Source organism: Cydia fagiglandana, chromosome 7 (genome assembly GCF_963556715.1).
Source record: "Cydia fagiglandana chromosome 7, ilCydFagi1.1, whole genome shotgun sequence".
NCBI classification, from domain to species: Eukaryota; Metazoa; Arthropoda; class Insecta; order Lepidoptera; family Tortricidae; genus Cydia; species Cydia fagiglandana.
Window position 1 is genome coordinate 15,582,969 of NC_085938.1, and position 27,407 is coordinate 15,610,375.

General features: G+C 38.8%; 2 protein-coding genes across 2 annotated transcripts; one reads left to right on the forward strand and one right to left on the reverse strand.

The window, feature by feature from the left end:
- The first annotated feature begins 1,534 nt into the window (after positions 1-1,534).
- On the forward strand, positions 1,535-12,612 carry LOC134666017 (serine/arginine repetitive matrix protein 1). The gene is made up of 15 exons (XM_063523097.1): positions 1,535-1,797; positions 2,903-2,992; positions 3,412-3,534; positions 4,391-4,561; positions 5,237-5,373; positions 5,905-6,011; positions 6,290-6,366; positions 6,515-6,624; positions 7,361-7,440; positions 7,936-8,038; positions 8,457-8,588; positions 9,054-9,128; positions 10,082-10,225; positions 10,896-11,020; positions 11,112-12,612. The coding sequence occupies exons 1-15, from the start codon at positions 1,783-1,785 to the stop codon at positions 12,479-12,481; spliced, it is 2,859 nt and encodes a 952-aa protein (XP_063379167.1). The 5' UTR covers positions 1,535-1,782; the 3' UTR covers positions 12,482-12,612.
- LOC134666016 (keratin-associated protein 19-2-like) lies at positions 12,599-26,757 on the reverse strand. The gene is made up of 3 exons (XM_063523096.1): positions 26,635-26,757; positions 17,192-17,351; positions 12,599-13,161 (listed from the first exon to the last, which is right to left on the reverse strand). The coding sequence occupies exons 2-3, from the start codon at positions 17,349-17,351 to the stop codon at positions 12,713-12,715; spliced, it is 609 nt and encodes a 202-aa protein (XP_063379166.1). The 5' UTR covers positions 26,635-26,757; the 3' UTR covers positions 12,599-12,712.
- Positions 26,758-27,407: the final 650 nt, after the last annotated feature.

Genomic DNA, 27,407 nt, shown 5'->3' on the forward strand with positions numbered 1-27,407 from the left:
GGTACCGCTATCCTAGGAAACTAGTAAAACGTAGTGGTTATATTCTCTTTGACTAGAGCATTACATACAAAATCCAATCTGTAATGAATGACGACACAAATACATAGAAAATGACTCACGTCAAAGACAAATCTTGCAAACCTCGATCTCTTTTTGTGTACGGACGAGTCACAAGCTCCTAGTGAGTATTATATTCTTTGGTCACAAGTGTCACAACACGCACACTCACATTTCATTTTCGGCGAAGAATTTTTTTGTACTCTGAGAGATGAGAAGTCGGATTTGTCGCTCGACTGATCCGCAATTTGTACCTGTGTTTGTACTGGGCGAGCAAAATCGATAAATCCAATAATTACGTGAGACTAAAATATAATAATTGTGTTTAAATGTAATTAAACGTATGATATGTAAAAAAATTATTATACGTGAAATGTAACACCTTTTTGTAAATTTGATGTCCTCGACCTCTTTTTACAACAAAAAACCGATCAATTAATGCATTTTTTCTGCTGAAGTGTTCACGCGCGCGTCTTAACTCGGTCTAGTGTAAAATGCAAGCGCAACTAGTTTTGTTTCCCATGTTAGATCAGCTGATCTTGTACCTAGGCAGAGGCAGGGGTACGAAACTCCTGACTTCGGTCAAACTCGACTCCGCTCGGCTCAGCATTGCTCCGAGCAATTATTAGGGTTGGCACCACTTGACTTCCTTTTGCGTGCACGACCACAGATAAGATAATCCCTTGATTTTTGGCAACCCTAAATAGCCGAAAGGGATAGTGCAATATATTAGAAAGGGATATGATTCGACTATTTGTAGGAAGTTTCCTTTCTGTACGGTAGTATTATTAATTATTCTGTGGCAGAGGGGAAATAGTGCGAATGCCGCCTCCCTTCCGTGTTGCTGAAACCTCCTCCATACCTCCATACTCACCGTGCGCTGAGGGACAAAGAATATAATCTGAGGGGGCTGTAAGAAAGTTCCACAAAAGATAGTAACAAAGGATCGTAACGTGAACACAAATATAAAGTATAGTCTGTCAAGCCATTTACTTAGTAGAAAGAAGCGGCAATTTTAAAAAATGTAGGCGCGAAAGGTAATCATCGCATAGAAAATTTGAAATTTGCGCCTTTTCCTACTGACGAGTTTTTTTATTATTTATGTATTTATAAAGGGTTTTTTAAACAAATGCCACCCTCGTAGTGGCTCTCTAATAAACACAACTGTCTAAATCTAAACTAACAAAATTGTGTGACCGGCTATACATATTTAAAAAAAGATTTGGTGGTATATTTCTAGCTCCGATGTAGCACTAGCTTAATATAGGAACGTACAGCTTGGCAAAAAAGAGTAGAAATTAAAAAGTGGCAGCACTGTAGTGTCGTCCCGTTTTCTAATACATATAGGTTTGAAAGGGACGACACTACAGTGTTGCCACTTTTTAATTTCTTTTGCCAAGCTGTAGTGAGGTTATGCTCTAGATTTCTCTTTGATCGTAGAATTCATTGACCGGCCGACCGATGATGGAAGCCATTTTGTTTCCAAAATGGCGAACGTTCGTGCGCTTTGCACGCGATCGTAGTCATTTATTTTTATTGTGACTGGTTAGATAATGACGCCAATTTAAATGTGTAAACTGTGAAGCTTGTGAGCTCTTTTGCCTCCAACACTGGTTGGATTGTGATAAACTGATTAAGCATAGAATAAATCGGTCTTGGTGTCTAGCGTCCTCACGCTGTTCGGCCTGGCCAATTTTTTGATTTTATTGATTGATTAAGAAAGCTATGCTGATGTATACGGTAAGATTATTTACTTTTCTAAACGACAAAATTAATACACTTCCTTACTCATTGTTTGTATAATGATTCGTAATATTCGTTTATGGTCATTTTTAACCTGTACCTACGAAAGTGTAATTGTACGCCGGATGCCGGCTTCATTACAAAGCCGCCCTAGTAAAAGTCGAGGGTTTTCTTGCATTTACCAGCCTAGTCGGAAGTGGAGCTTGGGAATCCGGGGTTCAAATCCCGCCAATTACGGACAGGCCATTTTACAATTTTTATATTACTTTGTATTAATTATACTAATTATGTATTTATTCATCTCTCTATTATATGCATTTATCGCAGGCTTGTACCCGCAATACTAGCCTTATTGTGCTTAGTATAGGATAAGGTTCACTTGTGTGAAGTTGTCACTTCACATTCTCACTGTTATTTCCGTACACGGCGGGAATAAGTTGATATCTGATCTGATGGGAAAAAATTGAAGAAATTTGAATCTTATGTAATTTTATTTTAAATTAAAATTTCTTCACTAGAATATCTCGACTTATCAACTTCTTCCCGCCGTGTACATTTTCTCCGGGAAGTAGCACTTGTATAAATTTATCAACATTCTAACATCCTTCAGAAACTTCATTAATAATATCACCACTCTATGCTCTCTCTAGCTATTTATTCCACATGGTGGTGGGGTCAGCTTTCTCCACTTTGCCCTGGATGGATGATGTCGAATGCTTGGATAACTTGCACTCACTCATGTTCTTTAGCACTACATCGTTCCATCTTTGTCTGGGTCTACCCCTGGATCTTCAACCTGCGATGGAAAATTGTAGTGCCAAATATATAGCCAGAAGGCCTACGTGACCATACCATGCCATATTTAAAGTTTCAAAAGCCATACTTTTTACAGGAACTCATTAATGACCTTATATTATTATAGCTTTATTCTCCATGTTTTACAGCATTTTTCCAGTTTATAATTTCTTTGTTATGTTTGCCTCTAAGGGTAAAATAACTTTATCAGTATTTAAATATGACTATACTTGGCCTTTAAAAATCTGATTGACATAATTGAGCATAAACATTTTTGCTTGATTGGTCCAATGGTCTCTTGTTGCAGGGAACGAGTACCGAGCAGGACACGCGGTTCAGCGACAAGGAGAAGAAGCTGATGAAGCAGATGAAGTTTGGTGATTGTTTGACCCAACAGGTAACCTTACACAAATTACTTAAATTTCCTACTTTTAAAGTCTCTAGCTAGACTTTAAAAGTAGCAAATTTAAGTAGCTAGCCAGTTTTAAAGTCTATTCGACTGACACTGGCTAATTAACCCCCTTATTCATAAAATTTTATGGGCCGGATTTAGTTATATTATGTTTTATTTATCCCTTTCTTAAGGTGTGTCTCGATATCGCGCTTTGATTTGAAGTAATTGAAATGATGTTGCAGTCTGTACCGGTTCATGTTCTCCCATAAAATTACTCTAGAAATTCAATCAATCAATTCAATCAAGAATTCAATTCTATACAATTAAATCAATTCCATTCAAATCAATTCAATTTAGATTAGCTTGAAAGGTGTTCCTTTACTTAAATATTCATTATTATGAACTCATTTTCTCATGTTCAGGTGGACATGTCCAAGGTGAAACTGGACGTGTTGAAGCCATGGATCACACAGAAGATCACCGAAATCCTCAAGATGGAAGACGACGTGGTCATCGATTACGTCAACAACCAGCTAGAGGAAAAGGTGGCTAATATTTTCTTACTTTTCATACAATATTTGTAACGAAGTGTAATCATTGCAGTTTCTTTTCTCGGGCTTTATAACTATTTATTAAGAATAGAACCATGCCTAGATTTTCAAAGAAACTGCAATCGAAGTATGGTGTCATATGTATATTGATTGCGTATGGATATTTCTATGGTCCCCGACGGTTAGCGCTGTCAGAGCCTGCGCCGCCGCCCGCCGCCGACGTGCCGCCGCTCGCCGCCGCTTTCGGAGGCCACTTAGCGTTCTAAATCGGTATTTACGGGGAAATTAAATACTTAACAATGCTAACTCAGTATTAGAGAATATGCAATGTGATTCCCTTCATAATTTGAGAAGTTTCAAAGTGAAAGTCGTTAAGAGCTCGATCTGACTCGGGGTAAGGAAGTCCCGTTTAGGCTTTGCGTTCAGCATAATGTGGTTGTGTTCGCAACACCCTTACAGATGCAAGAGCTGAAGAAAGAAGACATCGGCCGCGCCGCTCGCCGCTCCAGAGCCGCCGCCGCCGCCGCGCCGCTCCGCTCGCCGCCAGCGCCGCTGCACTGCCGCTCGCCGCCGCAACATAATCATTTGACAGTTCACATAATGTACACTGCATACACTTCCCTACCAGAGTCATTTCAATGCCACATCGCATAGTTTGCTTTAAGATCCGCGTGGCGCTCTTAACGACTTTTATAAATTTTGTTTTTATTATTTTGATTTTTCTCACAAACTGCAACAAAGTAAACAAAAAGTACTTCAGTAACGTCACGTTAGGATGTTTGTGATTGGACTGTAGGAGCTGTCACTAACTGTATGTTTTTTTCTTTCCCGATCCGTTCCGGCTCCCTAGTTCCCTTGTCCTAAAAAGATGCAGATAAACCTGACGGGTTTCCTGAACGGGAAGAACGCGCGCCTGTTCATGGGCGAGCTGTGGGAGCTGCTGCTGAGCGCGCAGGCCAGCGAGAACGGGATACCGGAGTCCTTCACGCAGCAGAAGAAAGAAGAGATTAAAAAGAGAATGGTATGTGGTTTATTTGCTTATACAGTTAAATTTCGATATTCTGGCTCTTCGATGGTTCGGTATACCCAGTAATCCGGCACTAAAATTGAGATACAAATGAACATTATATGTCCTAATACTCCTAATTTACTACGTGCCCTAACATTTTCGCCCTTCAGTGGCTAAGTTCCAGATAATATGTAGTAGAGTTTTGTTTGAATATCGTATTTTAGTAAAATATATTTCTACCACATACAAAAAACACGTCAATAATATGCAGACTTGCTCTAAGTTCAAGTAAACCGAATTTTCCAGTAATCCGGCTCTCTTGTGACAGCATTAGTGCCAGATTAGTGAGAATGTACAGTACATACAGTAACTGTATAACCTAAATGTTTACTTGGTCATCCAATGCCTTGACTTTATTTCACTTAAACAGTTTAGACCAAAATCCAAGTATACCTGGCATACCTGGGACGCTCGGTAGGGCGGAGGCCGATCGGACGTCCCAGGTATCGCTGCGCTGGGGCGATTCGGTTGAAGCGGACTTGCGCGATCTCCATGCCGATAACTGGCGGATGGCACAAGATCGAGACAACTGGTGTGTACTCGTGTCGGAGGCCAAGACTCATTTTGGGTCGCTGCACCATTAAGTAAGTAAAATCCAAGTATTAATTATAGCATATTTGTTACTAGGAGGAGCAACAGAAGGACAAGGACAAAGATAAGGATCGTCGCCGCTCTCGGTCGCGCTCGCGGGAGCGGGAGCGCCGGCGGTCGCGCGACCGGCGCCGCACGAGGTCCAGGTCCAGAGATCGATCTAATGACAGGAAGTAAGTTTTAACATAACTACCATATACTCTGTATATGGTAGTAACCATATACAGAGTAGATTGGTAACTATTTATTATCCTCCAAAATGCTAAACTTTTAATTATTTCTTAGTCCTTAAGTATTTTTAATGATTGCATTTTTTTATTATTGTGATTAAATAAATGACGAGTTATTGGTAAATATACTATAAACGTACATCTAAAGGTGATGTCGCGGGCCATAAGTTTTATTGGAACTGGATCATCAAAGTTGATAACTTTATTCGTCATGTTTCAACATACCTAAAACAAATTGTTCTGTCTAAGAAAAACACAAATTTCAATGAGTGAATAAGTAACCGAATTGGGATAGCTTAAAAAATTGAAAATGTTACTAAAATTATAGTTTATAATAATATTTATTATAAACCGACTGGCGAAATGGCTGCTGAACGGCATTTTGTATGACAAGCAATTTTTTTGGTGTTTCTAGAATATTATTTTATATGCTTTATATGTAGCTTTAAGGAGGATGTCTTTTGTATCTCTTAGGCATCGCAACGGAGGCAGCCCGAAGCGGTCGAGGAGGCGCAGTCGTGACAAGAGCCAGACAAGAGAGAAAACGTCGCATGCTGATGACAAGATTCCGGAACCTAAAGGTTAGTTATTTATTCTTCTTATTCGAAATTATTCTAACATCAACAGGTCTGGTTATCACAGGTCCTTTATATTATAACACAAGCCTGTCCATCCTCTTGTACTTTCGGGGTTTTTATCTGAATTCTATGTAATTTTAAAAGGCAGAAACATCTCTGGCTACTAACCAAGCTACCAAAGATGCGTTACGAAAATATATTTGCAGTAAAAATGCTAGCTTTACAAAGCGTCACGATTGTAGGCAATGGAGTCAATGCAATTTTTTATTTTGTTCCACCAGAAAACGGCAAGTCCCCCGAGAAGAAAGAAGATAAGGAGGCTAAGGAGGAGGTGAACCACAACTCCACTAGCGACTCCGTCAAGGAGGACAAGGACGTGCAGGAGGTGAAGCCGGAGGGAGACGGCCGCAAGTCCCGGTCCGCCTCACCGGACAAGTAAGCTCACCCTTATTCACATTGATTAGAACGGCAAGTCCCCCGAGAAGAAAGAAGATAAGGAGGCTAAGGAGGAGGTGAACCACAACTCCACCAGCGACTCCATCAAGGAGGACAAGGACGTGCAGGAGGTGAAGGCGGAGGGAGAAGGCCGCAAGTCCCGGTCCGCCTCGCCGGACAAGTAAGCTCACCCTTATTCACATAACTAATTAGAACGGCAAGTCCCCCGAGAAGAAAGATGATAAGGACGCTAAGGAGGAGGTGAAAGACAACTCCACCAGCGACTCCATCAAGGAGGAAAAGGACGTGCAGGAGGTGAAGGCCGAGGGAGACGGCCGCAAGTCCCGGTCCGCCTCGCCGGACAAGTAAGCTCCCCCTTATTCATATGATTGGTTTTTCTTTTTCCACATATTACAAATAATCGTTACTTACTGTGTTGTTCTTCTCACGTCGCTTTTGGGCTTATAATCCCCGTACATTGTGACAAATTAGAAGAAAATAGAAACCAGGGCCATTTTTGTTAAATTATTCGCAATTTACAATTTGTATTCTTGATTTAATATTAGCTGTTTGTCGTTTTTGTTAGCTCTCTTCAATATAGCCCCGCGCGCATCTAAGTGTGGACGCTAAAGGAAAACGACATTCCATTTAACATAAAAGTTTAAAATGAAAAATGTATAATCATTTCTCGACTTATTTCCTCGATTGAATCTCAGGTGGCATGAGCTTTCTCTGCCAAAAATGTGGCAGGTCGTGTCGCACACGCATCGGCCTCCACAGTCACCAAACCCGTTGTCTAAACAGCAATGCATAAATCGTCTGCAATAGACGGAAAGGCCTGTATCTCTTCGATACCGACATTACCGTGTATGGACTTACACAGCGCAATTGTATTATAATGAACAATTTTTGCATAGATCTGCTGATAAGGCGGCCGAGGAAAAGAAGGAAGAGAAAGGTCGCTCTTCCAGGTCACGCTCTTCCTCTGCTTCGTCGCGTAAGTGCATAATATTATAGCTCATTATCGTTAGGTTGGACTTATGTTCTAGATGCAATCATATTCAATTTAGGCTAATAATCCTGTTTAAGTAATACATAACTTGTTAAATAGAAATTATAAATTTAGTCCAAGTAGTCTAGTGTGAATATTTTTCTAAATCAGTGCATAAAAATTTGTTCGAACAGCCAAAAGTTTATAAAAAGCATATAATAGGTGCCTCGAATGGCTTTGCCTTATTAAATGATAAATTTGACTTAAAACCCTGATTTCTAAGAAAAAAAGCCCCCCCCCACATCTAGCGTCTTTCGAGCGTCTGCGTCTGTCGGCGTCTGGTCAGCGCTATGGAAAATGAGGTCGCTGCGCAGTTGCGTCGAGCAGCGGCCATAGAATTGTAGACGCCGACGCTCGAAAGACGCCAGAGGGGGGGGGGGGGGGGGTGGCTTACTATTATAGCTGTTGAGGTGAAATACTTATTGTTACTTCGTTTTTTAGATGGCAGCGCTAAGAAGAGGTCGTCTCACAAGAAGCGCCAGTACCGTTCCAACCGCGACTCTTCAACAAGCGTTAGTCCTAGAAGGAGCTCCCGCAGAGAGAGGTTAGTACTACATTGCTTATATTAAGTTATTGCTTATATTAGGTTTTATTATTTTGTAACTCCTGACAGGGTGATTTTTTTCCGCAATACAACTTCTCTACTGCTGTCAAGTCCCAGCATCTCTTCTGTCCTACAATTTTTATTTATACCTTAACCGTGGCAAACAAGCCTGCGACCCACAGAGACAATGCCGCAAATAGCTTCATTTGCTATTGAAAGAAACTGTAGCACATGAGTATCGACGCAGACGCAAAACTCTGAATAAATTATAAAAATTGACTCCACGTTCGTCCGTTAAAATTAATACTGAAGTCAAAAAATGCGTACATCCCTCGCCTTGACAAAAATGAATTATTTCATTCGTACTTCAAAAGTTAATGATAATGAAGGTTAATTAAGGACTTTGTTTTTATAATAGAAGCAAATCAAGAGATCGTCGCCGTAGCAGCCGCCGGTTGTCTGTGGACCGACGTGACAGAGAACGCGAACGCGAGCGAGAAAGAGAGCGCGAGAGGGAGAGGCGACGACGCGAAAGAGAAAGGAGAGAGAGGCAAGTTTTAGTCAAATTAACATAGTACGAACGTATTACTCTTGCGCTTTCAATTTCACGTTGAATTTCAAATATTCTTGTAGTATCAATAGAGCCCACGGCCTTTTACTGCCACAGCCGCCAGGCAGAGGCCGCTCCTCCCGCACCGCCGCAGCCCTCCGCGTAGGATGAGATTATCTTGTAATAAAGTTACTAATTGCAACGCTTTTCCACTTCGAATGCTCGACATTTAGGAGGAAATATCAAGCGAAGCGTCGTCGTCTGCATTCGAAGTGGAAAGCAGATTGTGTTTTAGTATACATACCTATTGTTTTCTAAGCTTATGAAGGCGAATGCCTGGCGGCTCGGACCGATCAGAGCCTTGAATGAAATGGGCTGTTTTATACGCCCGTTGCTCAGTTTTATATTTATATTATTATACAAAAAAAAAAAGTTCGAAAAATAAAAAAGATTCTGCTTTTAAAGGTCACGAGAACGTCGCCGATCGCTTGAACGACGCCGGCGTTCGCGCTCACGCTCTCGACGACGTTCAAGGGACAGGTAACATGTTTTTACAGGCATTTATTTGCGCTTTTCTCATTTGTTTTGTATCATTTTTGACGCAAACACTGAGGTAGCTTTTAGGGGCCCACAGATTACCAGTCCGCCGGACGATCAGTTCAGTTATTCGGAGCTGTCAAATTTTTCGTTTAACTGACAGGCCCATATCGTCCGGCGGACTGGTAATCAGTGGGCCCCCCTAGGGCCCCGGTGACCTTTGTAATATACGTACTTGTATTAAAGTTACAAAAAGCACTGGTCGAGATCTGGCTAACACAGATTCGAATATTATAAAGTTCACAGCTACCATGTTAATGTTACCACTTACCAGCTTTTATATTAGCTTATTTTTGCATGATTTATTGGCCTTTCATTTCATAATACTAATATGTTGTGTAATATATTCCAATATGTTGTAAATTTATCGCATAGTAATTTTGCGTGTTGGCATCGTTAATAATTTAATAATTTTACATTGCTGCCGGCCTAGTCAAGGTTACAATCGCTATCGCTTCGACAACGAAAAGCATTATGTGTCCCTATCACTCTTTCATATTAGTGTAAGCATTATGTGTCCCTATCACTCTTTCATATTAGTGTGACAGTGACAGTTGCGTTTCGATCGCTATGGAGCGTAAGCGATTGGCATCTTAGCTACGCGGCCTGATATCTGTTACTCTAGCTGAAAATTTAAGACGCTACAGCCCAATATCAACTTTCGTGCATTGTGTATTCCGACAAGGTTCACGATACGCGGCAGGTAAAACACAACTCGTCTTTCTGAAGTAAACCTGATAACGGGTGCCTACACTAAATAGTAACTGCCATAACGCAAATCACGCCTCAAAAATCACCTGGATAATAATCAATAGATCAGAAAGCGGGCAGGGGTTTCCGCATGTGAAATACGCATTTGTGACGCGGATGGTCTTTGAAGGTATCTTTTGAAGTAGGTCTCGCGACCGTCGGCGCTCCCGCTCGCGGCGCCGCTCGCGCTCCCGCCGCCGCTCGGGGCGCGCCTCGCGCGAGCGCCGCTCGAGGGACCGACGCTCCAGGGACCGCCGCTCGCCGAGACGCTCGTCCAGGGAGAGATCCAGGTAATACATTATTAACTAGTGCCCGTGCCGATTCCGAGTCGAACGGACTCCAGGCTACTTAAAGCTTTAAACGCTTAAAGCTTTTAAGCTTTAACGAGGGCAATGAGACCTGACATTTATTTTTTACTTATATAAAAATATGAACATTCCATCTTTTATTATGCAAATTGACATGTAAATTTTTTAGTTAATTCTACTATCCTTAGTTCATTAAGTGAATTGTATATATAAATGACAATGTATGACCATTACTGAATAAATGATATGATATGATATGATATGATAAACCTAGGTATCTATGTAAATGTCTCATATCTACTATAGAAAACTACCGTCATCATATGATGAATTGATGATGCGAAGAAGATAATGATGACGACGCTACATATTATTGATCATTTTGTTCATCACACATCTCAGATGGTAAAGTTACGCGGTGATTTTCTAGTAGCTGAATTTTAGAAATTTCATTTTTACTTACTATATATATATTTTAATACAAATCAGCTTTATGTAGTCAAGCTTTCAATCAGTCTGTAACTTACCACAATATGTAACTTATTGCCAGCCGCCTCAAACTGTATGTGATGTGAACGTGATTTTTGATAGATAAGACATATCAAGTCTAAAATTATATGCAATATTACAACCGGTGGTCTTGTTCTTCCAGAGAGAAGAAATCCAGAGATCGTATGCTGAAGGATAGAAGATCTAGGGACAGGAAGTCGCGTGAACGAAGGTCCAGCGACTTAATCAAGGAGCGCTTGGAGAAATCCGTTTCCATTCCGAGAAAAGGTATAAAATAATGTCTTTTGTTTTTGTGATTGACCATCAATTTTACATATAGGCATGTTCATTAAAAATGTTTTTTTTCGTATTGTTTCAGAAAACCTTTCAGAGAAGCTGATGAAAAAATCTTCAGAGCGTGTTTCTATTCCGCGTGAACGCTCTAAAGAGAGAGTTATATCAAGTTCCAGTAGAGAATCTTCTGTTGCCAATGATAAATCTGCGTCGCAAAATGACTCTCAAGTTAAGGCAGCTCACTCTTCAGATGAAGAAGACAGAGAAGACTTCATTCCCATACCCACCTTGCGTGAGTATTCTAGGAGTCTCTCAAGGACACCGTCGCCTTTCCTAAGGAAACATGAAATGGAGACTACCAAAAAATCCGAACGATCCGGCGATGACGTGTCGAGCAAAGAACATGCCGAAGAGGAAGCAAAGCCTCAAGATACAAAGAAAAGCAAAAGAAAAACCAACCAATCACAATCAGAAAGTGAAAGCAGTGAAGAAGTGGCGAAATCCAAGAGCAAGGCCAAACTCAAGCGGAAGGAGAAAGCCTCTAGCGCTAAGAGGTCTAAGAAATCCAAAAAGGAGAGTTCTTCCAGTGACAGCGATTCTGAAGAGTCGTCCTCTAGCGATTCAGAGGATGATCGTAAAAAGAAGAGCAAGAAGAATGCGAAGAAGAAGTTAGCCAAGAAATCTAGAAAGAAGAGAGCTCGGTCATCGAGTTCAGAGTCCAGTTCTGAGGAAGAAGTAAAGCATAAGAGCACCAAGTCAAAACAGAAAAACATTCCAGACGACTCTGACGCCGACAAAAAATCTAGCAAAAAACGCAAGGATCTGAGTACAGAGCGCTCAAGACCTGAGAAAGTTGATAGCAAACTGAAAACTAAGAAAGGAGATAATTCAGAAGATTCTCACGATGACTCCTCCGACAGTGACGGTAAATCTAAAAAGAAAGCTCCCAAGCGCGATTCATCCAGCTCTCCGGATAAAGACGTTCGACGCAGTAAGAAAGTAGAACCGCCCAAAGAAAAGGCGCCATCGCCCGAGGCGAAATCAAAGAAATCTGACGAAAAACTATCTAAATCTAAACATGTTGAAGAGGCGAAGCCTAAATCTCGCGAAGATGAAAAGAAAGGAAGGAAGCGCGAAAAAGAGGAATCTTCCTCCGATAGTGATCAAGTATCAAAGAAAAAGGCAAGAAAGAAGGTTTCGGAATCCGAATCTGATTCGGATAGCGACGAGCCGAAGAAAAAGAGAAATAAGAAACACAAGAAGCACTCGAAAAAACACAAGAAACACAAAAAGCATAAGAAATCATCCAAAAAGAAGGATGACTCCTCCGATAGCGACGACGCAGAAGAGGAGGAAGAGGAAGGAAAGGTCAACAATGAGGACCTTGAGAAGAAATTACGCGAAAGAGCGCTCAAGTCAATGAAGAAACAAACTAGTGCGTCTGGTTCTGACTAACTTTTTTTCTGTGTGCGTTGGACTTGAGTCAGTAGTAGAATATTTTAATGAATTCATTACTGAAATAACATATTGACTAAGCTTACATGTATGTCACATTGTTAGTATTTAATAAAGTTTCAAAAATATAATAGTTTTTATTCATCTAATTAATTTATTACATATTAAATAAGTACATTTACAATAGCTTTGGATGATAATACTTTGGTGATCTTACAATGCTAAGAGTGATTATCTAGTGTAGCCCCTGTAGCCGGTAACGAGGCTAGGTGTGACTCCATTACTGTAGATATTTCCGTAGCCAGGTTTCCTGTTGTAGTATCCGTAACCTAAATGGTACGCCCCTTGGTTGTATGGGTTATTGTATCCGTAATAGGAGTTGAGTCCGCCGTTTCCGCCATAGCCGCCGTAGCCGCCATAGCCACCGTAGCCGCTGTAGCCTCCTTGGCCACTGTAACCTCCGAGGCTGCTATCGTAACCACTATAACCTCTGTTATAACCGCCGAGGCCTGCTCCTTGGTAGCCCCCGTAGCTCTGGTAACCTTTGTAGCCGTTGTACCCCAGCGAGTTGCTGTAGCCGCCGCCAAGGCCTTGGTAGTTGTAGTTGTCGAGCAGTCCGTACCCGGTTACTCCGGAACCGGAACCGGCATAACCGCCGTAACCGCCCGAGTAGCCGAGGTCTGAGAATGCATGGTTATCTGTATAAACGAATGTAGTTTAAATAATAATAAAAAAAACAAATTATTATAAGTATTAAAACTAAGGTTTCATTTCAGCGTTTAAAAGTTAGATCAGAGAACGCAAAAATGAAAATGACATGCATGTTTTTATAAGTCTAAATCTCGCACAATAAATAGTACCTATAGTTTTTTATGGTTCCGGGACCAAAAATCATTATTAGGTCGGGGAAAAAGTTTTTCGTATTTTATAGGTGTACACTGGTGCCTAAGTAGTAAAAACTCTTTTGTTGTACCTATAGTTCGTTTTTTTAGCATTAGAAAGAACTTGCAAGAAGGTAAGCAATCTTGGCATGTCTTTTAATTGAAAAACGCTTTTTAAAATTAAAAAACTATTACTTATGAAAGCAGAAGAATATAAATGATCGTAGGGTACATCGCCAATTACTAGCCACCCCCCAATTACTGGCCACTTAATTTGATTTCTATTTATAGGTGAACAAAGTTCATTTTAGTATATAAGGTACGAAAATCCAATTATTAGCCAGTTTTCAATTACTGGCCGCCTATTCCAAAAATGAATTCTATTTACAGATAAATAAAACTCATTTTCAGTATAAGGAAAATGGCCAGTAACTGAAATTTATCCACAACCCACTCGTTCAATAACTGGCCGCCTCTTACAAAAATGAGTTCTATTCACCTATACACAGAATTCATTTTAGTATAGGTGGCCAGTAATTGAAAACTGGCTAATAATTGGCGATGTACCCTATTAGATTTATAATTGTTACATATTTGCCGTAACTTATTTTTAAAATGTGTTTTTCAAGTAAAAGACACATCAAGATTGTTTACCTTATTTCTAATGCTAAAAAAACGAACTATACTGTTTGTATGTGGCTGGTTTTGATAGGAAGTACCATTAAAAACTGTCGCCGCCATTTTTCTATTGTTTTTCTGTTTGCCAAAAGATGGGTGTTATTGATTATACAGGTAGGTATTAGAGATGTGCGCCGATGGCAAAATCATCGGCGGCGGCGTCCGATGATTTTGTGACCGGCGGCGGCGGCGTGATCGGCGTGAAATCGGCGTGACATAATTTTTGATACTGCATGCAGTGGCGGATTTCCCATAAGGCACAGTAGGCCCGGGCCTAGGGCGGCGAGATTATAGGGGCGGCAAATTGTGACAAAAAATTCGCTGATGATAACAAAAAATAACTCAAAATTAGGCCAGACAACGAATTCTCAAAAAAGGTACCTATAGAGGGAAATACTTGAAACACAATTTTTGACTTTGTACCCAACTTTATTTGGACTATCTAGGAGGTGAACATATCAAAAGTCTCGGCCGTAGCCCTTGAGCCCGGGGAAGGAGAGGTTTGAAGGTCACATTTTTCAGTTTTTCGCTTATATCTCGGAAACTATGCGTTCTAAGCGTCATGATCATTATACAAAATGAAAGTTGGTTAAATTTGCTACAAGCTACAATTTTTACGATATCTGGAGGGCCCTCCACACTTGTGCGTGAATCGCGGCGCGAAGCCACGAACGCGAGTGTGGCGTCGATTTCGCATATTGTTGACGCCTTCGCGCCTTGTTCCCCGTTTATAAGGTTCTGTACCCCAAAAGGAAAAAACGGAACCCTTATACTCGTGCGTCTGGCTGTCCGTCTGTCACAGCCTATTTTCGGCGAAACTGCTGGACCAATTAAGTTGAAATTTGGCACACATATGTAAGTTTGTGACCCAAAGATGGACGTGTGACGTAAATAAATGAATTTTAAATATGGAGGCCTTTTTGGGGGGGTAAATGAGAAAAATTAAAATTAAAGTTTTTCAAACTATATCGTGTTACATATCAAATTAAAGAGTTCATTTTAAGAATCTCAAATATTTTTTTTTTATAATTTTAGGATAAATAGTTTAGCAGTTATTCAAGAAAATAGGCAAAAAAAAATTCTTGTTTTCTTTTTAGTTTTTTTGAATGTTTTTGTAGGTACATCAAAAGTCAATGTTATTGGAAAAACTGTCACTTAAAATGAATAAGTATTTGCTTATTTTTTTCCTATGATCATGTCACAAGGACGTATAGTTTCTGAGATATAATAAGCGAAAACCCGAAAAATGTGACCTTCAAACCAAACCCCGCTCAAGGGGACTTATGATATGTTCACCTCCTAACAAGTCCAAAAAAGTTACTAAGTAAAAAATGTGTCCCAAGCATTTCCCTCTATAATATATCTTTTCGTTGCCTGATCTAAATGTAGTCAATATGATTGGTGCTGATGCTGAGAAAGGGGCGGCTACAAGGCTTGGGGCCTAGGGCGGCAAAGACTGCAAATCCGCCACTGACTGCATGAGAACGTGGCTGTAGAAATTCTACATTAAAGCCTTCTGAGTATTTACTTCGCTATCCAAAGCATATTATGTGTGTATTCTAAATTATTGCCGAAAATTATATCCCGGCATATCACTTGGCAACCATTTATAACAAATACCAACCTAACGGTTACCAACGGTATGTTTAAATATTAAAATAAAAAGGATACTTTAAAACTCTACATTTTAGGCAGTATTTTTACTTGCTTCGTAAGCGAAATACACATAAAACAACACAATAAAAAAATTCTTTAAGTTGCCTTAAATCTATAATATTGACTTTTCCCAGCCGCTGTCGCCTCACGTAGGATTTGTTACGAAATAATGATAAATACTTTAAATTTGTCTGAACTGAAGTTTAACATATGATGACATTGACATTGTTTGACCCTCATGCCTGTCACCAGCATCATATAAGAACTCATAAAATACACAATTATAATCGTAGTGACAGCTTGCTGAAGATTCTAAGAAGAAAATAGCATGTTTATGTCCTAGGATATGAACCTGCAATTTTCTTGACTTTAGTTCACTGATTAAATTGACAATAAAGAGACTATTGATGTAAAACAAAATGTGTTGTACAAAAAAGCTGTGCGATAAAATATCAAATAATGACCTGAGACCCAGAAACTAGATCTTGTAAATCTTGTTTAAATTAACGCTAAATCGTTATCACAGCTAACACCGCCATCGCCACGACAAAAATGATGCTAATTTGCTTCACTGGCAAATAATAAGCGAAAAAGCATATAAGGGTCTTTAAATTATACATCTGACACTATCTACACACTACGCAACATGGAATAGACACGATAGGTATCAAAATTTCCCACGCCGATTATACGCCGGTCAAATTTATCGGCGGCGGCGGCGTGGAAAAATCGTCGGCGGCGGCGGCGCGGCGGCGCGGCGCACATGTCTAGTAGGTATATATTCAAATTATACAAATTTCTTGAATATATAATTATATTCAAATTATACGCAATTCAGTAGCAACTACGCCAAGTGGACGGAAACAGGCACTAGACGGTAAGCTGACGCAATGACCCTAAATGAGCCTAACAAGCTTGCTGAAAGAAATTAATGAATCGTGTAGGTACCTATGACGCCACAGACCACACGAATCTTTAGTCACTCAGCAAAAATTGAGAGAGCCTGGTTGGAACCATAATGATATAGTCTTCTAGGTCCATGGTTGGAACGTTAGCTGTTAAATTTGGAACCATTTTATTTTGCACAATTTAAGTTTTGGACAGCTTTAGTGCCCCATATCCTTTTGTTTGTCTAAGGGCCAATTGCACCGACCACAATTAACAGACTGATCAACGTCAAGCAGCAGAGAACTATGAGACTTTACATACAATAAAATTTAGCGAACGCTAAAACAGTAACAGACGGCTTGGTGCAACCGACCCTAAAGCTATTCAGCGTGGGAATGTAGCCAGCCTTATGGGCACCCTTCCGCAGGGGACAGATCTGGGGGACCTAAGGTAGGTGGGTAAGTTATATTTATTTATTTTATTAGTTTTAGTTTTAATTTATTCAGTTTATACTTAATTTTAATAATAGTTTGTATAAGTTTTGTTATTGAATAAATTACCCTTTTTACCCTAAAGTAAATGTTATTTTAAAGTATTGTTTTCTTACAAGTATTGCTGGCTGCAGTCTTCAAGTCGGTCGCGGTCCTGTCATCGACTCCGACCTCAGATGCTGGCACAGCATTGTCCTCCACCTGGGCTTTGCTCGCAGGAGCTGCAAGAACACCAGCCAAGACTCCGCACATGAAGGTAAGCCGTAGAACATCCATCTGTAACAAGTAAACACATCGGTTACGTATGATTAAAACAATACAATCTTTTTGTTTGGGCAGTCGTGTAAAAAGGCGCTTTGTTTGTAATTTACGAGAATGAGGAAAACAAAGGGGCCTAAGGGTTGAATTAGACGGCGCGCGAACTCGCATGCGATTTAGTTACATTGCAGACTGTTGGTTACGTCCAATTCAACCGACCGATCAAAAGGCGCCGTGTAATGAAACTCGCATGCGAGTTCTCGCATCATCTAAATATTCTAAATGAGCCCTAAGTGTCGCTTAATGATGCTAAATTTTGAATTTTTATTGTTATTTTGGTTCCACTTCTATTGAGGGTTGGACTTATTTCACTAACAACGCTACGGAAGATTCCACGAGTGCTTCTTAGAAGTCAAGCAGTCACAAAGGTGCTTCAATCATGAGTGCCTTCTAGGATCAGAACTTAATCCACTACAATTTTTTCCTTGAATCATAATTTACCTTTCGTTGTATTTCGAAACTTTTGAGAGTAGATACCGTATGTTAAGTTGCATGGCATGTACCTTGTTATGCCTTATTTTTTGAGCAATAGAGTTGCTTCTACGTTTTAGCGATACAAAATTGCGAAATAAATTGTTTACTGCTGCATACAGGCCAGGTTCTATTTTAAATGCAGCGCTCGGACAAGAAAAAATATGACTAACAAGGTGTATATGGTGATTCCTAATTAGACTATTAACCTTGAAACCAATGGCCTATTCTTTAGTCCAAAAGCGGCTGCATTTATTCTTTAAGTGTATATATTACGTATTAGGTTAGTACTTAGGACGCCTATATTTATCTACCGCTGTCTCTCCCGTTTCCCGGCGGCTCAAAAGGACTAGCGAGCTGGATACGCGGGTAAACATAATGTAATTACATGCCTAATTTGTATCAGCTACCTTATTTACCGTTTGCCTCGTTCACCTAAGTATTAGTCTCGACATGTGTATACTGTATACACTGTCCTTTCCTACTCCAAATTAACTGTTTATTTAGCCCACCTGTTAGAGAATGCCTTAAGGCAGCCATTTGTATTTTTTTATTAAATTGTGCATGTGCAATAAAGTTTAATTTTTTTACTAAATAAAACTCACTCATATTTAATACAAAACAAAATTAACTAAGCCGGACCTGCGTTTCATCTCTACTGAGCGTATTTATTTACTAACTTTGTTAGACAATGTAGAGCAAGTTTCTGACTGCTAGAAACAGGAAGGATGAACAGTAGAGCACAGCATTAATCTACAAACTATTATCTTTATACAAACGTGACAACGGAATTTATTTATGATAGCAAAATTATGTTAAGTCCTATCTCCATGATGTCCGTTTGGAAGTTGCGACGAATAAGTAATTGGTATCGATCGTCTTGGGTCGTCCCACTCGTTTTTCGTCAAGTTATTAAATTAGTCCTATTCTGCTTTCGTCACCCATTCTATATTCGTCACAATCGTCGGTGGCTTTCAATGTAGAATGAGTGACGAAAGCAGAATAGGACTAATTTAAGAACTTGACGAAAAACGAATGGGACGACCCAAGACGATACCGAATAATTGTGCTAATAATTGTTTGATAGAGTTTCATACTTTTAATTTGAGTAGGGTAATAGGTTTAGGTGCAAACGTAAATGTACCTAACATATTTCACGCCCCTGGTAGATAATAAGGTCATGAGCAGTTCTGCCGTGCTTTACTCATATTACTCATATATCGGAGCCGTAACTTTGACCCCCAAAACAATGTTCGCATGTTGTTACATGATTTACATGTTTCTCACGCTAATAATGCGTTGACCTACAAGTCTACAACTGATGCATAATGCATAATTTAAACAACTGACGGATTCATATCAGAGTTTTAATAACAGGATTAATTTTCCGCTTTTTGTAAGGACTTTAGGTAAGCTACGTTATTTTGAAGCGAATAAAACGAATTTAAGGTTTTATTTATTTATTTTTAATCTTGGAATTATTTTTTCTAACCTACCTAATACTGTAGTATATACCAAGTTGGGATACAGGTAAAGACAGCTGAATTAGTATCGAATAAGGGGTTGTGCACAAATCACGCGAGGTCCGATGGGGGAGGGGAGGTCACGAAAAAGTCACGATAGATCACGTTGGGGGTGGGGGGTATAAGAAAACCTCACGTGTAGTTTCTACAGTGAACGAAACTAAGAAAAAAAACCTACCACATGAGTACCTACCTAGATACTTTTTCTCGGTTTCGTTAAACATAAGTCTTCATTCAACGTCTGCACTTCAAAATAGCGTAATAAACAAGATTTCTATATACAATAATATATCTTAAAATTAGGTCGAATGAAAAAATTTCAAAAAAATACACGTGAGGTTGTGTGGGGGGAGGGGGGTACCCAAAAACCTCACCAAATATCACCAAGGGGGAGGGGGTCAAAAAGTAGCCTAAAACACCTCGCGTGTTTTGTGCACAACCCCTAAGATATTTACTTATTTATTTTGGATATTTTTATCCAAAAGTTTCTGTACTAATATAATAGATTAGGTACAAATAGAAACACATTTGACAACAGGTAATAATTTTGAAGGCTTAGGAAAGTTGGTACCTACTTTAATTATTGTAGCTTGTAGTCTAAACGCCTAATGTAGACACCGAAGTGACTAATATCGCAGCAGCGGTCTATTTAATAGTGTCATTAGTCGTCTCACCGCCCCATCCTTTGTAGATAGGTACAGTTTGTACTCAGTTAGGCTTCCTACTAATATCCTACTTTAGAGGTGGTTCTTGTCTTATGGATGACGATATCATCAACAACAGTTTGTATGTAGGTATGTAGGTACGGACTAAATAATATAGATCATTCACTTAATATAATACATATTAGCAGCATTTGTAAGGCGATTTAGGTTAAGTCGAGTTAAGTCCGTACCGGTGAAGTGTAGGTATTATGACAAATGTTAACAGAATAAACGCTGCTAACTTTAGGTAGGTATATGATAAAACGTTAAAAAATACGTATGAACACTTTAAATATGTTCATCTAAAATTAACAGTAAAAATCAATAAGGCATTCAAGAGAAAAGCAAAAAAGTAAATCCGGAAAGCTTATATTGACATATCTTCAAATAATCATAGCAATATTTGGCCTTCATAGCCTTTTCATAAATAGCGCTTTCGTGTAAGCTAATCCCTTTTTATTTATAATATGTTACGTAACCTATAGTGAACGTCATATGTTTTCAGTTTTGCGCCTTACGTTTTTGTAATAAGGAGAAAATTTGTAAACGTACGAGTATCTTTAATGTTAACTATAGAAAAAATATCGTAATAAAATAAATAAATTGACTGTATACAGAATGAGACCATATAATGTATATGATTCGCAAATATGTTTTATTTTATTCATTTTGAGATCCAACAGCTATTACACTAACATAGAAATTGTAGTAGATACAGGGAGCCAATTATAGGAACTCATACAGCTGGCAAAAAAGAGTAGAAATTAAAAAGTGGCAACATTGTAGTGTCGTCCCGTTTTCTTATATAGATTGGTTTGAAAGGGACGACACTACAATGTTGCCACTTTTTAATTTCTACTCTTTTTTGCCAAGGTGTAGGTAGTGACATAATACTAAACTAACAGGCGTAGTGCCTAGGTAATCTTAGTATAGGTTAAGCACTATCACAACTATCACAACTACATATGTGAACAAAGCTAGTACAAATTATAGTTACTTAATAAGGATAATTTGGAAGTAACTAAGATACTACCTATGTTCCTTAATAGGATCTAGAGAATTAGGAAAACGGAACAGTAGTAGCACTCTAAAAACCCTCATGCGGAATTATTCGCGTCTAAATACCTAATTGAAATATGTTCACTGGTAATTCTGCTTACCTACAGCTCTACAGCATTCTATTGGTACTATAACAATTGCCGCTATCTTCCTATATGACGCTTCCTGATCAATAGTAACGTGTCAAAACTATCTGCTCTGTTGGCAATTAATAAAATAAATTTAATTATCTCTTCATGAGGCCGATTCTGATAGAATTTTTTTTTTATGTTTTGACTTTGTTTTGATACGACACTGAAGATCACTTATCGACGCTTAAGAATCAATACTGTCTAAGTAACAAATAATTTAAAATTTAGACAATTATGGCATGCTATTCGTTATTTTTTTTTGCACCTAATAAACTGCATTAATAGGTAAAAAACGTCAAAAATGTTAGTTAAGCGTCGTTATGCTGATTTGTGCACGCGAAATGTGAGATGCACTAATCAGCAAGATGATCGCCAATGTCGTGTCAAAACCGGATCAAAACCATAACACATTGATAAATCAGAATACAAAAAATATTTTACATTGATTTTATTCGCGTAAATAGACCGCTGCTATTGATTTTGACTTTACGGTCTATCTATACGAAGCTTTACGATTTTGTCAATCGCAGGCTGTTTGGTAATATCGTATCGCTTGTTTATAATTTAAGTAAACTTGATATCTGGAAATACAGTTCGGTTTTCAGTTTAGAGATCACACTCTGGTTACACTAACAAGGACTGCGCTCCGTAAATGATGGATATAATACCAAGCCTAGATAGGGTTCTATCTGTACTTAAACCTATCAATTTACGGGCTCCTTTAGACGATGCGAGAAGTCGCATGCGAGTTTCATTACATAGCGGGTTTGGATCGGTCGGTTGAATTGGACGTAACCAACAGTCCGCAACTGCATTAAAAGGTAAAAAAAACTGGTCAAGTGCGAGTCGGACTCGCGTTTCAAGGGTTCCGGACATCACACAATTTTCAACATTTTTTTTTGTACGTGAAACGTGACGTGAGTGAAACGTCTTGAAAAACCCGAATGGGTCAATCAAAAACCAGATGTAACATGAAGTTTTCTGGCGTGGTGGCTTATATCTCTACATCTCTGAAGATTAAATGCCGAACAATAATACAAGTGTCCAAATGCGTAGAGATGAAAACTCGAGCGTCCGACGGGTCATGCTTCCGACAACTTCCGAAAGTGTTTTAAAAGCGAAGGCCGAAGAGAGATAATACCTACAGGAGGGTGGTCAAAGTACGAGGAGGTTTTGGGATTATACTGAGCTACTTTTAATACGGGACCAACCCCGAAATCGCGAAAAAAGAAGTATCCTCCCATAGAAAACGGACCAGCCAAAATGTATGAAACAGCCAAATTTTTCTTCGCGATTTCAGGGTTGCACGTTGGGAACGGGAATACACTTAGTTTATTTTTTAGCCACCCTGTATACCTAGTGCTTTTTAAAACACGTAAAACGTATCCTAATCAATCAGTACAGTCAGCAGCAGAAGTTGCTAAGCGGGCGAGTGGTTTAATATGATCTGGACGCGACTTTATACTTAAGACAATAAGAGCATGTGAAGGTAATTTTGAACACCTCGCCCGCTTAGCAACTTCTGCTGTTGACTGTACTACAAGTACCATTGCGGCTAATTGCCAGATACAGCCTAGTCGCATTTTTTGTCTTCAGTCCGACTCACGCTTGAAGCTAAAGGCACGCCTCTTTGGGACGCTTCGGGCCTTCGGCCTTATGCGGATATCGGCCTAGGGCCTTCGCAATAGCTGTCTACATCACGTTTCACTTAAACCATTGCGGCTGTGTCCCTAAAAAAACGTTAACCGCATTTTCGTTCTTAAATCCGACTCACGCTTGACTCTAGATTTCTAATAGGTTTTCCTGTCATCTTTAGGTAAAGGACTATTTTGTGTATTTTTTTCAGAATTTTAGACTTAGTAGTTTCGGAGATAGAGGGGGGGGGGGGGAATGGTAATTTTTTGTCTATTTTCTTGAATAACTGCTAATTTTTTTATCGTAAATTTATAAGAAAAATATATTTGAGATTCTCAAAATGAGTTCTTTCGTTTGATATGTAACACGATATAGTTTTCAAAACTTTGTTTTTTAATTTAATCGTTTACCCCCCAAAAGTAGCCCCTATGTTTAAAATTCATTTGTTGACGTTACATATCCGTCTTTGGGTCACAGACTTACATATGTGTACCAAATTTCAACTTAATTGGTCCGGTAGTTTCGGAGCAAATTGGCTGTGACAGACGGACAGACGGACAGACAGACGCACGAGTGATCCTATAAGGGTTCCGTTTTTTCCTTTTGAGGTACGGAACCCTAAAAACGTCAAAAATGTTAGTTGGCCACTCACATGATTCATGCAACTGTAGTTGCGAGCTGTCACCCTTATTTTCACATAATAATAGAAGTCACTGAAAAATATCAATCATGTGAGTGGTAAGCGTCGTTATGCTGATTTGTGCACGCGAAATGTGAGATGCACTAATCAACAAGATGATCGCCAATGTCGTGTCAAAACCAGATCAAAACCATAACACATTATTAAATGAGAATACAAAAAATATTTTACTTTGATTTTTTTCGCGTAGAATCAATATACGGGCTCCTTTAGACGATGTGAGAAGTCGCATGCGACCATGCGAGTTTCATTACATTGCGGGTTTTGATCGGTCGGTTGAATTGGACGTAACCAACAGTCCGCAATGTAGCTAAATCGCATGCGAGTTCGCGCGCCGTCTAAATCAGCCTTTTGCATTTAGGCTGACTCCACAACGGCAGGGAATTTAGGTTAGGTATTTTATGAGAGGAACCGAAATGTATGTACCTACATGCGGTGAGTTTGTGTGGGACGCAAAAAGGGTCTGTCCTGACCTTCCAGTCATTTATTCGAAGCAATTCCACAATACCGAACTTAGTTAATTAGTTTAGTTAGGCAATCGAACTTCTTAAATAGGTATGCTTACGACTGTAAGCATAGAAGGGTAGAAAGATTATAATATTGTGTGTAGGTAGCAATTTAATGCCTATCAAATATTTTTGCTATATTTGATATAAGTCCGCGGTAGTAGAAATAAAATATTCCCTGATATTGTGGTGTATACGTAGTACAAATACAGTTTTAGATCCAAAGTACAAAGACAGTTTTAGATCCCGACATTTTTACGTATTAATTTTTTTTTAAACTTAAACATTTTTAATAATCAGTTTATAACTTCTGTAAGCGTGACATCTTCTAAATAGATACCTAGAAAAACTTTATTTTTAAAAGGCGTAAAAGTATGTGTCGTTATATTTATAATAACGGTCCATACTATGCCTACTTACTATATTATAGCTGTAAGTGTATACAAATTGAATATTATTTACCTACCTATTTATTCCACACTCTTCGCAGAAATTAGTAGAAATATGTAAGTTAAGGCAATGTTTACATTTTATTAGGAATATAACATGGTGCCATGTGTTTCCACATTTTTTTTACTGTAACAACTATGTATATATAAACTGGTTTTGCAATAAAGAATTCTATTCTATTCTATTGACCCTTCATCTCAAAAACGCTCACACATCAGAGATTCTTAAAGCATTAAGTCTTTTATACAAGACTTGTCGGGAAAGCTGTCAAAGGCAGACATATTAGCCGACGAAAGACCCGAACGGAACTTAGTCTTATCTTTTAGATGGAATTTGCTTTTAGTTCTTGACGGAAATTTGGTAGATGGGTGTTGAGCTTTTTGCTTCGAGTATGTTTTTACGACACTTAGTATATGTACTTACGATTGCAGTAAAAATATAATTCGTTTTAGGAAGTCAACGACAATGTATATTGTAAAGGTAATTATATCTAACAAGAGATAATCACGAAAGCGTAAATCACTTAATTGTAGAACGGAAGGACTTAATAGAAACATAATACCTATTATGAAGCTCTTCCATTCAATTGTGAACATAATACACATTAATACACAAGTAATAATGAAATAACAGGGAGAGCGTATATATTAATGGAGTATTACAAAGGGGAAAATTATATCTAGACTAGGACATGCGATTATCATATATCAAATATCAAAGTAACTTGTCTAAAACTCGGGTTGGCACAATACACAATATGGTACTTGTTTGGTTCTATTTTACGTTGATCCACCATACAAAGAAAATGACAATAAAATAACATACTATTTATAAAATAATTCTAGTATAGGAAAAATATTTGGATTTCTTTGATTTATGCTTGTGATTTAGAACAAAACAAAACAAAATTAATACGCTCTATTCCAAATGAAAGTGTTTTAGCGATATACCTAAATGCGTCCAATTTATGTGATTAACCGCTATCATTCTTTATTTATTTGTTTTGCACAGAAGAAGGTAAGTACGTACGTGTTACTGTCCATCAGTCAAATGCTCCAAAAATAAACACATCTCCGTAAGTTTCATAAAGTACAGCGCTTACCGGCTTCCGATAAAGTTGCAGTTTCTTCTCATAATCTTACTTAGACTTAGAATCTGGGCGGAAAGAGTCGTGAAATTCTCTTCACGACTTGTTTTTGATTTACTAACAAATTTCGTATTTTATTTTCAATTTGAAAGCTTGTTTTACGGTTGAGAACTTTTAATCATCATACATGAGTATGGAAATCTTCAAATAGGTATAACGTGTTGCCATTATTTCCATTTAATGTTTTGATTTTGAAATAAATCCGATCAAATCGATATTACCTATATCCAATATATTGATTGATTCGATAGATAAGGTAACATTGATAACCTCCATTGGAGTAATTTAAAAAAGGGGTAAGTTTAAAAATAAAACTACTAAACTGGGAGCACTTTCTAGTTCTACCGGGGCACTGGTAAGCAAGATGCCTTAGTAAGCGTTACAGTATTACCGTCGGATATTAGATACATCAAATAAAAGGCAGTTCAGTAAACAATATGTTCTACGAAGACTGACTTTCAATATCCGACAGCAGGGTAGCGTAAATATAGTACCTACTGACAAAGTGTGAAGTGCTTTTGGTTTATGTATCTCGCTTTTGAAGTTAGGTATGAAATGCATCTTAACATTAAATCAATATTACACTTCTATACACGGTGGCAAAAAAATAACTGCGTTCCCGTTGCCAGGGAGGTTTTGGGATTATACTGCGCAACTTTTACTATGGAACCAACCCCAAAATCGCGAAAATAAAATTTACATTCTCCGATAGACAATAAACCAGCCAAAATGTATGAAACAGCCAAATTTTTTTTCTCGATATCGGGGTCGGATCCACAGTAAAAGTTGCTCAGTAGGTATAATCCCAAAACCTTCCTACAACGGGAATTCAGATTTTTTTTTAGCCACCCTGTTTTATCCCAGTAGCCGAATTGATTTTATTATTATTGCTTGTAAAATTAAAAAAAAACTTACATTGAACACAATGAGTTGCACCTTAGCACTAGCACACGCACAGGTGATGTGTCGAGCGCGGAGATGCGCTCTGTGCCGCACGCGTGTGGCACGTCCTTTATAAACCGTGGGACTTTTTGTCTTTAATTGACAATGGTCACTCGGGAGGTAATAGGTCTATCGTAGACTACCTCTCGTAGACAGCCTTTTGAAGCGTTTCATCCGCACATATTATGTAAAAAGTGCCTACTTTGCCCCAAAAACTAAATTTTATGTGAAATTTAATATAAATTTTAATATTTTTACCTTGTGGTATGTTGATATACGGGTGTTTACAAGGTCTGTATAAGACATAAACTAAACGAAATCGACGTAACAAGTCATTGCAGTCTCGAGATGCCACCGTCGACCATGGACATACGCAACCTCGAAGAAGTCATTTATGTGTTGCTGACCCTTAAGAACCCTATGTCTTTTAGCGCAAAAATAAATAGCTCAGTCGGCAACTTATTCCACATTCTGCACGTTCTGGCACAGAATAAATAATAGTACTAAGTACAGAAGACTCACTCTCTAACAAAACGCGTCTGTTACGATCAGCACAGATATGGCCGCTAGGTGGCGACAGCGCCACGCGCGGCTTATAGCAAACCCCAAAATTGGGGCCGAACGGATGTACTTTGAGCTACCTGTAGCAAAGCGACGAAATCGCGGAGTGAGACACGCCTGGTTCTGGGAAGAAACGACCGAGATTACCGTTTATTCTTGGTGGTGGTTGGTATAAGCTTTGCTCC